The sequence below is a fragment of the Pogonomyrmex barbatus genome, unplaced genomic scaffold, assembly GCF_055798465.1.
Source record: "Pogonomyrmex barbatus isolate J1 unplaced genomic scaffold, ASM5579846v1 scaffold18, whole genome shotgun sequence".
Classification (NCBI taxonomy): Eukaryota; Metazoa; Arthropoda; class Insecta; order Hymenoptera; family Formicidae; genus Pogonomyrmex; species Pogonomyrmex barbatus.
The window spans coordinates 776,084-789,983 of record NW_028297114.1 but is presented as its reverse complement, the minus strand read 5'-3'; the positions used below and the strand labels follow the sequence as shown (position 1 = coordinate 789,983).

Genomic DNA, 13,900 nt, shown 5'->3' with positions numbered 1-13,900 from the left:
ATCTGTCAATATTTGTCATTGTCTTTACTTTTTCCATCGCTATTACCTTTACTTATATTCGCAAAAAATATTCCTCTCGTATTTGCAATTAATTATATTTTATGGTGTAAAAAGAATTATTTGCGAAAAAAGTTCTTGGCATAATTTCGAGAAAAATAAATTGAATCGTAAAAAAATTCATATTCTACATAATTAAGTTTTGGTAGTCCAACAAAATTATTTTCAGATCTGACCAAATTTTTATATGCTTTAGCAAAACGATTCGTTCCTTGTAATCCTGATGAGATGTACGTGCGGCACGTAGTAATTTACTTTATGAAACTTTCCTAGCGCATGCGTCGAGATCATCACTTTCTCCCTTTGTATCGACCCTTTGTATCGGCGTGACGCGCACCACTCACTGACATAATTCATAACGTAATAACCGAGAACGACGCCGGACGACAAACGACGTCAACAATGAACATCTTTACTTGCTGCGCCGGCAAAAAGACCAGACTAGCCTAGCCATAAGAATGAAAGAAACGCAAAGATATTGCAATTTTTTTCTCTTTAGCAACCCCCCACGACTCGTTAGATGCAAAGCGGGGTGTCTAATGTGCTGATGATAGTGGAATGAGTTATGAGAATTGAATGGCATCGATTGCCCCCGAATAGAAACAGATGATGGACAAACAACAACAAATAGATCAACAATAGATTTTTACATAATTGATCTCAAAAAATAACAATTTTTTTATAATCAGTAATATCTCGAAGATATTGATAATAATTTGCATTTTGAGGAATTTGTCAATTTAAGAATTAAAAAATATCTATAATCAATTTTTGTGAATTTTTCTGCAAATTTTTGCAATATCTATCGAAAGAGATACGCCATAATACATCACAAGCAAAGCGATGATTTTCAACATGGATCATAAGCCGCGACTCCACAGATTACGCCACATTTCTGAATAATTACATATAAAATGCGGAAAATTAATCAAGATGGAAGATATCTAAGTTAATTACTTTTTTCTTTTTTTTTCTGTTTAACAACAATTGTGTCAAAAATAAGGATTGAAAGTTGTATAGAAAATATCGAGGAACGCCGATAAAAAATGCTGAATTTATAATACTTACATAAGCAGTTTTGCAAATCTAATAATAATAATTATAATAATTGTAATATTAATGCTTGCAGAAAAAAAGAAATTATACATTTGAAACGCATACAGAAGAAGTAATCACAATTATAACATTCCGAGATCTTTTAACTTATCATTTATCTTTCGCAACTTCCGCAAACGCGGGTTTCATATAAACCTATTTAATTGGACTGTTTAACGATTCAATGCCATACGACGCATAATAAACACGCAAGCCGAGTATACACCTCAAACAAACGTCCAAAGCTGTCGCGATCACGCCCAGCTCGCTCGACATTGTCGCTCGATCATTAACCGACGCACATGAACGCATTTACATCGAGATTGCATTTCACTAATTAATTATACAGTTACAGTTACAGTTACCTAGCCGCGAGTCAATCATCGAGTCATGCTCATGTAGTTGTCGAAACATTTAAATTAATAAAAAAATGTTGTGTTTCTTCAATTAAAACGTAACATTGATATTAATTTTTTCTTATTGCACAAAAAGTGCAAGTGACTTGAATAAAATGAGTTTGATGAGTATCGATGTGTGTTATTTATTGAGTTATTCGTTGTGTGTATTGTGTGTGTGTGTGTGTGTGTGTGTGTGTGTGTGTGTGTGTGTGTGTGTGTGTGTGTGTGTGTGTGGTGTGTGTGTGTGTGTGTGTGTGTGTGTGTGTGTGTGTGTGTGTGTGTGTGTGTGAATTGTTCGTTAAGTGTGCTTATTCATGCGAATGAGATGTTCGGTAGTAAAACTTAAAATTATCTTCTCAAAAAAACATATTATTGCTTGAGATTGCACTTTTTATTCATAACGAGGCGAACACTTTTCTTGATGTTTTTTTAATTGATAAATCAATTTTATTTAATAAACAGTGAATTTTATTTAATAAACAATAAAATAAATTTTTTTTTGCTAAAAAGATATTTAAGGTTTTCCATGAAATCGTTAAAAACAATTCAATTTGTATTTTTTTTCTTTTTTTTTTATTTGTATTCTTTGTCAGTATTTAATATCAATTGTAATGTTTATATCTTTGATTTTGGACAAAGTGTAAATACTCATAAATAATTTTAATTCACCATCTGTGGAAAAATCAATAGACATGCATTTAATTTTGCCGCAGGTTAAAATGCATTTACAAGATACATATTGCTTCACGCGCCGAAGAAGGATGCTTTTTGCAGAACGTTTCAGCGAAATCTCGATGAGAGAATACGCCAGAGAATACCTATTCGATAAATTGTTTGCAGTAAAAAAGTCTATCGTGCACTGTAAATTGGCTCAATACTGTCATAAATAATTATGGAGCACTTGATAATACAGAAAAATTATGCTACACACTTACTTCACAAGTATCGATGCCTTGTTTATTTTTCTCTATAATGATGTAGATTTTGGTCTAAAATTGTAACACAGAATATTTTTGATTTCCAAATCTAACTTATAATTTGTCAATAAAGAGTTAGATAAGAGCAATTTTTTTTAAATAATTTTAATTAAGTATATACAATTCGTAGAACTTGTTCAAAGAATCCTTGTTTCTTAAAGAAAAATCTATTAATCTTGAATAATATTTCAAAGCTAATTGAATGTTGTTCGTTATATATTATATAAACTGTGTTAGATTTTCAATAATTTATGATGCGTAATATTAAGTTGTGCATATCTTTATACGTCGAATACAATTTTAAAAACATTTTCGTCCGATAATCGATACGAGAATCGTTAATAGCAAATCTATCTACAAACTGATTAGATGGTGTCATTATTATAAAAATATTTGTTTTGACTTTTATAATTGACTAATGTGTATAATTGCAACTTAACTTCCACGTCAGAAATAGATATCGTAAATTAAAATGTTTATATATTTCTATAAGAGAAACGATTGTTTAAAAAAAGAAAATCTATATTGATTATAAACATATGTATAAAAACATCTTTGTACAGTCAATCTTATAAATTAAAGTTACAAACATGTTTTTCGAATTTAAATTTGATAGAAAAAAATGTACAATAAAATAATATGTAGGTTTTTCAATAAACTGAAATTGAATTACATTTTATTTTAAAATGTAAAATATTTAAAAAAATTATTTATTAATTATTTATTATTTATTAATTTTACATGTAAAAATTAATAAAAGTAGCTAAATTTAAATAAAAAAAAATTAAAATAAAAAAAAATATTTTCAATTTTTGTAATCAACATAGGATTATTTATAATTTTTTTCATAAAGCTATTTAATTGATGATTTTAAAAGTATTAATTGATGCTATATGAAATTGATCGCTTGTCATATATTATAAACATATTTTTTTAATGTTCTGCTTATTTAGCAAAACTTATTCATTTTTTTCAAAGATCAATTATGTTAATGTGATGACTGAAATGTGATGAGTACACTTAGATGCCATCCATAAAATAATAATGAATGATTACATTGTAAAATACTAATTTTGTAATTGTTAAAGAAGTCGATTAATATAATATCTTTATGTTATCACGCAGGAACTCTAGTGAACTAATAACACACGGCATTGAATACTTCCGTTCGATTTCACACAACAGATTAACAATACGCTCATACTTCCTAAAATTATCATATCACGCTCTTTTCAAAATGAAAGATCAATAAGTCTCGACATATAACCTGGTACACGTGTGATCAACATTAAAATTGCTGAGATATAATTTTTAATAAATGTCTTGGAATTTAGATATCCAACTAAAGAAACCTATATTCTAATAAATTGGTACAATAAAATCTCTTGAGCATTAAATTTATTCGGCAAATTATTAAAAAAAATGTCTCAATTGCAGAAATAACTATAACTATCGTAATTTACGTACAATTCCGTGAATCGTCGTCGCGTAATATTATCTTTTTTTTAATCCTTCCAATCAAAGCCGCCGATCCTTCCACTGCCGATCCTTCCATCTTAGCTGATTCGAGGCGAGGCATGACACGAATTGAGTGCAGTATCGATGTTGCGCGCGAGACTCGCGTTGCTCGCGTATTAACCAAGTTGTTTACGCGTTTGCAGAAATCGCGCAAATTACGATGCGAGTTACGTGTGGGTTACGTTCTTCGTGGATTTCGATCCCCGTTTGATCCCGTTTCTCTCCTCGTACGGTGGAATCCGCCTCCGTTTCCTAACTCGAACGTCGGTCCGATTGGCATATTCCATGATGCTCGACGATACTTTTGAAAAAAAGCATTCCGGAGTTGTACCGGGAAACGAGCATTGTTACGCTATCGCTACCGGAAATCTGTATGAATATTCAACTATTGCTACTACGGCGCACAATTTCACGTCGTAGTAGCCATACGAACGAATATACTGGAGGTCTCTCTTCTTTTTTTTTCTTCTCTCTTTTTCCTCCTTCGTCAGGCGAATAATGTCCGAATGACAAAGCAACGGATCGAGATCGGATTACGTGCGAGAAGAACGTATCATATCTTGTCCCGAAGATATGTCGCACGATTGGAACTCTTCGTTGTCTTCAGAGTGGCCGCCGGACGATGTGAGGGATGAATACCTCGCCAGATGGGAAATCGCAGTGCTGACCAGCATATTTCTCACCACTCTCATCGGCAATTCTCTGGTCCTGTTAGCCCTTTATACCAGACGACGTTATCAACGACGGAAGTTCACCAGAATGTACTTTTTCATTTTGCATCTGAGCATAGCCGATTTATTGACGGGTCTGCTCGATGTCTTGCCGCAGCTCGCCTGGGATATAACATTCAGGTAAACCGCACCGTCATTTTAACTAACCTCATCGTTTTTTTTCATGAATTTTTATTCACGTAAAAACGCCTACTAAAACAATGATACGGAATAGGAAAGCATGCCAAGTGCATTTGTTTATCTAACTGTAATAACTGATATCAATCTTAATAATATGTTAATAATATGCATATTTCTTTTATTCATTCCGCACGAGTTATTTTATTTAGAGAAAAAAAGCGCATTTAAAAAATAACAGAGTAATATAAATATAATAAATATAATAAATATAATAATAAATAATAATAAATTATGATATATGATAATAAAATAAATAAAATAAATAGATTACAACGGATTAATTATAAATAAGATGACATAATTTATTTATTCGAATATTTGAAATAACTGTTATCTAAGATTATTTAAATCGAATAATATTTGAATAATCTTCATATAATATTATATCTGTTTAGAGAAAGATATAGAAAAAAAATAATTAAATAAATTTGACGGAACTATTATAGGTTTCAGGGTGGAGCGGTGCTTTGTAAACTGATCAAATTCGGACAACCATTTGGCTTATATCTAAGTTCCTATATTTTAACGGTGACCGCGATAGACAGGCATTACGCCATTTGCTATCCCTTCAGTTACTGCGGCATTACATCCCGAAGATCGAAAATGATGGTGTACGGGGCATGGATGCTTGCCGTTATACTGTGTATACCGCAGGTCCGTTGAAAATTTAATTCGTACCTTCGCGCCTCGCATTCTGCTCATACTTTGCTTTATACGAAGGGTAGATCGGTGTCTACTTGAGATATTAATTTTTATACTATGTAGACGTATGCTCAAATCTAATAGCGTCGACGCGCTAATTTATGAGAACGCTAATTGCATGGAATGGTAATTGTTTCTTATAAACGCAGCTTTGCAAATTTTTTTTTAATACTTTGGTAGACGTACATATGTCTGGCGCAGTTGTCTGACAACTATAAATGTTATTAGCACATTTGTCATGACAAATTATAGATCCTTTCATTCAATAATTGTAGATTTTTATATTCTCGTACACGGAAATATCGCCAGGCGTTTGGGAATGTTGGGCTACCTTTTACCTGAAATATGGCGAGAGAGCTTATATTACTTGGTAATAATTTGTTTATGTATATAATTTCATATATATATAGAATATCCCGAAATTTGAGATTCAAACTATTATAGCGAAATATTATAAATATTCAAATATAGTAAGTATAGTAAATAAATATATAACTATTCAAAATATTATAGCAAAAATATTTTTTTTAATTAAGTAACAATTTATTTATGATTCGTTATTTTTATATTTAATTTTATAGGTATAGCATTATGCAGTTCCTATTACCCTTCATAGTGCTCGTATATACCTATACGAGAATATGTATGTCAATATGGACAAGTAGTAAAATGTCAGGAGTCGTTGATCTTAAAAGGAGAAACAAAGCCAGTTTCTCACAGCGAAATCGAGATCCCCTCATCTCAAAAGCAATGATAAATACCGTGAAACAAACAATCGTTGTGGTTACTTTATACATTATCACCAATATTCCTTTTATTGGATGTGAATTATGGGCAACATGGGATCCTAAAGCTTCCACTTCGCCATTTTTTACTGGTAAAGATCCTAAATCTACAAACGTTAATCTATTTTTTCTAATAATACATACTCTTTATATCTCGTCATCTTTTTAATAACTGTGAAACGTAATGCTGCGCCGTTCCTTTGAGTAAATGTTAATTATTTTCTCGTTAATTATTGCAAAAATTGCTTAATAAGTAAGTAATATAAAAAGACTTAATTTAATGTGCATGTAAAAATAGAGAGAGCAAATTTTCCCGTATTTATTTTTTGAACTTGAGATTTCTCTGAAAAATTAAATTATTTAGTAATTCTTATCTCATTATATAATTTGTGTTATAATTTGCAGGAGCTGCTTTCACTATTCTAAGTCTCCTAAATAGTCTCACGAGTTGCGTTAATCCTTGGATTTACTTTGCATTTAACAAGGAATTACGTACGGCATTAACAAATTTTTTCTGCAGAAAGCAAGATTATTCTTTGACTTATGGTAATCATAATGTTTCATTCTGAACCGCTCTCTCACGTGTGTATTTCTGTTGCACTGTAAACATTTACGTCACGAGAAAATGTTATATTTATATCTTATTTTCTTTCAGATATAGATGCACGTCAGAATGCGTTGGATGTGCCCTCTTCAACATCGTCGTTTATTTCTAGAATCTCGCGACTTATAAGTTCAAAGATATTCGAGTAAAGTGGAAACAAAATAAAGTTTGCATTTTGAGAAGGACTATTTTGAATGTAAAGATACATTGCGAATATATATAGTTGATGCATATATACATTCGCGGACGTATAAATGAATTTAGTACGACAATGTCGAGCACGCAATTTCTTTGTACAACAATTTTTTTAATAAAATTATCTATGAAGAACCTATTACAAACACCTGTAAACAAAAAACAACTCATTTTTTATAAAAATATTTCAAGGAACAATCTAGTTAGCGATATGACCGAGATATTTACTTCGCGAATTTTTATTACTTGTAAAATGGTACTATGGACATTTGTCTTTGCGTATCTGTTTTATTAAATTGTATATCTAGTGAGAGCACGGTGCAATTGCGCTTTTAATATTTTTTCTGTATTCGTAATTCTCGTCGCATCTCCGCCCACGTGCGTCATTCTTCAGCGATCTGTTATACTTGCACGGTTCCACCTCATTAGTATTTCCATTGGCCGGGCGTCTATTATGTTCCGATGTTTGTACCCCCATTTTTATCCCGATCATCCCAGAGACTCTCATATGTATGCTAATATTATACAGCAGGTATGGACATTCACATCTGGATATAACTCCATTGCTATCTTTTTAATTCCTTTGGAAAGGAACTACAAATAGTTAAAAAAAAAAAAAAAAAATATTTGTACAATGACTCAAAATATCAGTCTCGAGCAATTTTTTTCTCAAAAGTATGATTATGATTAATAAAGTTACAAGTTAACGCTATATTTCTGTTGATCTTACAGCTACATAAATCAAATTTTATGAAAACAATTTTGTATAAAAGTTGTGGATAAATATTATTATAATTCTAAAAATAATAAAAAATAATACTTGTTAAAACTTATCAAAATTATTTACAGAAAAGATAAGTTTCAAGAATATACCAGTTTCTTTCTCTTTATAATAATTGATCTTTTGTTATTATATTAAGAATTTTCAATAATTTTGTATTATTTTTGTATTATTTACATACATGACACTTAAATTTTTTTATTAATAATATTATAATTAAGATTATTTTGGACAGGGCCCCTATGATAATTGATACACTCTTCTTTTTATCTGATTGTGACAAACTGAGAACCTCTGATGTGGAACACCTGAATACTTAATAAACGGATAAAATTAACATTAATAACGACTGTCTGTGGCCGATCCACATCTTATCCGAGGACAAACGCGACCGCTAGACCCACGTGATAAACGCCTTACGATACTTCGGTGAGAAGGGCAATCATCAGTTTTTCACGTCGTTTCTCTTCAACGCGTCGATGGGTGACATCAGGGTTAACGAGGACGTGCGGTTTGTGCTCGATCAGGTGTCCATGGAACAAAATTCAGAGGAATATTGTGCCGAACCGAAAAACATACACGAGATAGAAGCAATCGGAGCAATGCGACACTGCCATAAAAATGTAACGCTACAATATTGTCCAATAATATAAATAATAAGAGTCATCTTTTTATTTATTTTATACTACTTTATATTACTTACTTTGCACAAGTCTGAGTTGTATTTCAAATACTAACAAATGACACATAAACTTTTACTATATAATACTTAGAAATATTATTTTATAAATAATAATAGCAAATATTGTTTTATTTATTTGCACATTGGATCTAAATTTTCCAAATTATTTCTTTCTAGTTATTCTATTTTAGGAACATATTTCTTTTTAAAATAATATCTCACATATTTTAAATTCATTTCTTAATTTTTCAGTTTGTATTTCAAATTTTAAGTGTAAAATATGCTATTAGAACGTTTTAACTTTAAATTATTATTTCATAACGTGTATTAAATTTACAACCCCTAAAAATCGACTCCTAAAAAATATTCTGATTGTCGTATTCGTCTTGTGCCGCAATAATTTCGCGTTAGTGCTGTCAAAAAGAATCGCGCTGCTAAAGTTTTGTTCGAGTATCAGCACAGAAGAGTAGCAAGAAAAACTAATTTATATTTCTAGTCCGAAAACGAGAGTAACGATGAAGACTATACGCGTTCGCCGGTGTTGCTCGATCTAGATGAGAATTCGAAGCAACAGCAACAAAAGACAACGAGTCAGAAAGTAAACTCGCCAAGTTCCGCGCTAGTGAATCAACAGGATCAGAGACTAGCACCAGGTATGCATAGGAGATATCTTGAGTTTATATTTAAAGATACAAAGATCACTTGCCCTTTTGACGTATCGATTACCCAATCGTGACGTATCGATGCCTCAATTATTGCGCACGTCAAAAAACTAATTGCCCCATTAGTTTTTTTTAACGCGATTTTTATAGGTATGTATATAATTATATAACAACGAATGCAAAATCGCATCTTTAATTATGAGTTATGTATTGTTCTCGTAGAAGAAACGACGCAATCGCAGGCTATAAGAGATAGATGGCAAGAAACGATGACAAGAAACTTTGAGACGCGCAGCCAGCAGAATCCCGAAGGAGTATTTGTGATAAGAGTACCGGAACCGGAAATCATCGGCAGTCACCCGCATCTCGAGATGCTTCACGAAGCCAACATTAAATCGGTACAACGAGAATCGTCACAGACTGAGAAAGGTGCGGCAATGTCGAATTGCGTGTTGCCTGGTGAGATCACATCCACGATTGAACTATTAGGAATGCCGCGTGACATCGAAAATCATGATGTCTGAAATAGATATTCTTAACATATTTGTCTTCCTACGCTTAACAATTTCTTGCCACAAGCCATCCTATATTTGTGTGTCATCTCTGTTTAAATTTTTTCCAAATAATTATTAAACAGACTGCAACATACGAATTCGATCATTAAAATAATTATGTAGAATGTTTAAATTGGATACTGAAATCAAAAATTTTGTAGCATTATTGTGATACTTCTTCAGTGTCCTATATAATAACTTCCATGACTTAACGATATTATTTTTAGATCTATATTTGGCGAAATTTTTAGATATATAAACTTTAACAAAACCATTCTTCCCATATGTGAAAATACTTCTGATTCGTCATATCATATTTTCGTGTTATCAAATTTTATATTTCAATAATATTTCTTGAATGAAAGATTTTCTAGCAAGTAAATATACACACACTACGCGCGCGCGCGCGTGTGTTTTGTGTGTGTGTGTGTGTGTGTGTATTTTATAGATTGTATTGTCGTTTTATTTGTTCTATAAGCCTGAATTTGATTTTTCATATAATTAAAAACTGAGTCATTTAAAATCTATTATTTATTTTACAAGTTTAATATTTATTTATTTTACATTGCTTTCGAACGCTAAAAATTTATTCCTGAAATGGTTCTCTCAAATGTAATATATCATATTATATCCTAATCTCATACACATATTTGTGTACGTAGCGTTTTTTCAAATAAGTAGATTTTATTTATTTTAGGAACATAAAATGCAAAATTATAGCTGTCACATGTGCGCTGAAATAAACGTGAAATAAGTGTATGAGCCGTGTTAAAAGACACAATGGCATGAGCCAAGTGACCGATTTTTTTAGATTTTTTTTTTTTAAATACCAGTTTTTCTTCCAATAAAGGATTAACAAAGAGGGCTGCTTAACTGTCGAACGTTAATGCCGTTATTCATAGCTAGACACGCGTCTCTTTTGACAACGTTGGGCAAACGTATGTGCAGCTCTTGCTCCAGCAGCATGACCCGTAGATTTTTGTCACGTGTTCGCTGTATCTGTCGCACGAGAATCGAGGGATGATGCTTCTTACGCGACTTATTTTTCGTCACGACGCCGTCCCGGCTCCCTTCGTCCCTACGGCAGCGCGAGTGGCGCATGAATATCAATTCGATTTAAAACGTATGCACGTATTTTAGAAAAGGGTGAACTATTTTCGCGTCACGGTTGCATTCAATTTTAGGCACCACTAGCATTTTTATATACCGGTGCATCGCGTGACGTATTTAAAGTTATTTGTAAATGTGCATGCACATCGCATCGTCTCGGACAAACCGCATACGTAAAATCGCGCAAACGCGATTTGCGACAACTAGGGCCATTTCAATGCCATGAACATCGCACATATAAACGCACTCAGATCAGTCAGAAAATTCATAACTTTCGCACTTCTACAATCAATTCTAATTCTTGCGTTAGAATGGAAATTTCAAACTAAAATTGAACGGAATAAAAGTATAAAAATAATTACATTGCTTTATGTTTAGTGCATATTGTATACGTGATAGATCAGTTTTTAATAATTTTCTTTTGTTCGTCAAATTTTAAATTTAAATCTCTTTGATCTACTTCCTTTAATTAACAATTTTTCTCTACATGTCAATTTCAATTTTAAAATTTAATACTTATACTTTAAACTTTAGATTAGATAAACTTTATTATTTAAATTAAGTCCTACTCTTAGAATCATAAATTCTGCTTTAATTAAAATTCCGTTTTAAATTCTGATATTTCTGTCCAATCTTCTTAATTTCTTTTAATATATTTAATTTTATTTGTAACCTTTTTATTTTCGTACTATTTGATTATTTAAATTTTATTACAATCTCTTAATTAAATTAATTAACTTTAATGGTTTAAAGTATAAAGTAAAAAATCCATTTGCACATACATTTGCATATACATTTATCTTCGAGAATCCATAATTATTGAAAATTGAGGTCAAATATAGGAGCAAAATTAGATCTCCGAAGTGTCTTTACCGAATAGTAGATATACTTGCAAACCATTATACCTATACACGTGATTTATAATATAGCCGTTGTCGACTCGCTTCAAGCATATATTCCTATCGACATCCTTTCTGCGTCTGTTATGGCCTTTGCCACCCCTTGAGATACGCTTGACACGCTTGCCAGGCTGCGTGGCGGTAGGCAAGAGACAATCCATCGGTCCCTTAACGCCCATTCCGTCGCGCTTTCCCAGGATCTTGGCAAAAAATTGCAAAATTGTTTGCCCACCGTTCCTCCACCAACTATTGCATTTCTCTTCTTTCTCTTCGATCTCTACAACGCGATCGCCGCAGTTCTGTTTCCGGTCGATGCTCTTGCAGTTGCGCTCCATCTGGCATTGCAATTTTTGTGAAGTGCACACGATCTTCTGCGTGGTTTCTCGCCGATCATCTTCAGCTCGTGGAAATTCCGCGAATTTCTCGGAATCATTCCGAACGATCGATGAAACATCTTCCAGCCGCGTTAAGAATGACGGATCGCTAGGAGGCTCGATAATTTCGGTTTCTACGCAAATGTCCTGACGTCCTCTCTTATCTTTGAAATAAGGATATATTAAACACTTTATTATTAATTATGTCTTACCCAAGCTTACAGAAATATGTCTTATATTATAATTTCTTTTCTGTCAATTTATACCAAACCAATTTAAATCAAAGTATAATGTTATAAATTTATGCATATCTTGGAAATATAGACAATAAATTAAATAAAATTTACATCTTTGTTATTCATGAATAACGTTTCTATTTCGATCGTAACTTCGATCAAAAATCGATCATAAGTAGAATAATAGTAATCGTAGTAAATAAATACGCATAAATTCATAGATTAATTTAATAATTATTCTTCTATTTAGATTTCTTATATTTAGATTTCGATCAAATAATCGAAGAATGTTTTTACGTTCTTGTTACTTCTTACTTTTTACTATATCTTCTTACTTCTTACTTTGATCAACTTCTTCGGAATCGTTGCACGTCACGAACGTTATTTCGACCGAGCTCTGCTTTGATTTCAATGTCTTATCGCAGTATTGAGATTTCGTGCTGGTTTCAAATTCAGTGTTCGGATTTATAGTCAAACCCTGGCTTACGTGAAAATGATTCGGAACTCGCTGTATCACATGTATTACCATCATTCTCTTGCGTGTGTGCAACAGCAAAGGTAATCGAAAGTACCGCGCGTCATTTAGTCGCGTTCCTTTCAGCATACGTAGAAGCATTATTTTTAAAGCTATTTTATATGTTTTGTATATTTCACTGTTTTATTTTATTTTATATTTATATAAAATATAAATATGAAATAAAATAAAATGTGCTTTTATATATATATATATATATATATTTTTTTTTTTACATTTTATGCGAATCAAACGATACCTCTTTGATACAATAAATTACCTTATGGATCATCAGTCTCTACTTTTGTTCAATAACCAAAAATATAAAATAAAAACAATCAAGATTTTTATGCAAACTTTTACACAATAATAATTGTACTTGTTGTTGTAGCAACATGTTGTAATCCAAATGGAATATTGTAACATCGATTTTCAAGAGATAAATTAATTTAGCCCATTTCAATTTTAGATTAACGCTATTTAAATGTATCTGAGAAATAAATAATATACACAATCCTATTTACATCAAATATTACATTATATATAAGACAAATCGGTAGTATCAACAAGAAATAATTATTTTAAAATAAATCTCGGTCTTAACTGTTTCTACGCAAATTAATGATCTAGACGATCTTTTCCATGAAACATACTATAAAAAGATAATAAACATAATAATTATATAAATATAAGATGTGATATAATTATATTAAATATACAAGTCACAGTTTAGTAATGCGATATAGAAAATTGTAAAAAAATTATATATTACGCAAAAATATTTGCAGAAAGATTCTTTTTATTTTTATTTAATATATTAAAATTACATATCCATAATTTTTCTAA

The 13,900-nt window shown here is 31.5% G+C and overlaps 2 protein-coding genes across 4 annotated transcripts in view; both read left to right on the top strand.

Moving 5' to 3' along the window:
• Nucleotides 1–4,072: 4,072 nt before the first annotated feature.
• AkhR (Adipokinetic hormone receptor) lies at nt 4,073–7,388 on the top strand. 3 transcript variants are annotated; one of them, XM_011641195.2, is made up of 6 exons: nt 4,073–4,896; nt 5,410–5,610; nt 5,934–6,028; nt 6,240–6,535; nt 6,849–6,989; nt 7,099–7,388. In XM_011641195.2, the coding sequence occupies exons 1-6, from the start codon at nt 4,693–4,695 to the stop codon at nt 7,194–7,196; spliced, it is 1,035 nt and encodes a 344-aa protein (XP_011639497.2). In that variant the 5' UTR covers nt 4,073–4,692; the 3' UTR covers nt 7,197–7,388. The 3 variants fall into 3 exon arrangements, with proteins under 3 accessions (XP_011639497.2, XP_011639495.2, XP_011639496.2); XM_011641193.3 differs by having other exon boundaries at nt 4,078–4,896; nt 5,403–5,610; XM_011641194.3 differs by having other exon boundaries at nt 4,080–4,896; nt 5,403–5,610; nt 6,849–7,025.
• A 1,087-nt stretch (nt 7,389–8,475) lies between these two features.
• The window catches only part of sage (salivary gland-expressed bHLH), a 6,762-nt gene continuing 1,337 nt past the window's right edge, over nt 8,476–13,900 (top strand). The window contains exons 1-3 of the mRNA XM_011641196.2: nt 8,476–8,646; nt 9,202–9,358; nt 9,590–9,826. Coding sequence (XP_011639498.2) covers nt 8,503–8,646; nt 9,202–9,358; nt 9,590–9,826 — 538 coding nt within the window. The 5' untranslated portion in view covers nt 8,476–8,502. The remainder of the gene's footprint in view (nt 8,647–9,201; nt 9,359–9,589; nt 9,827–13,900) is intronic.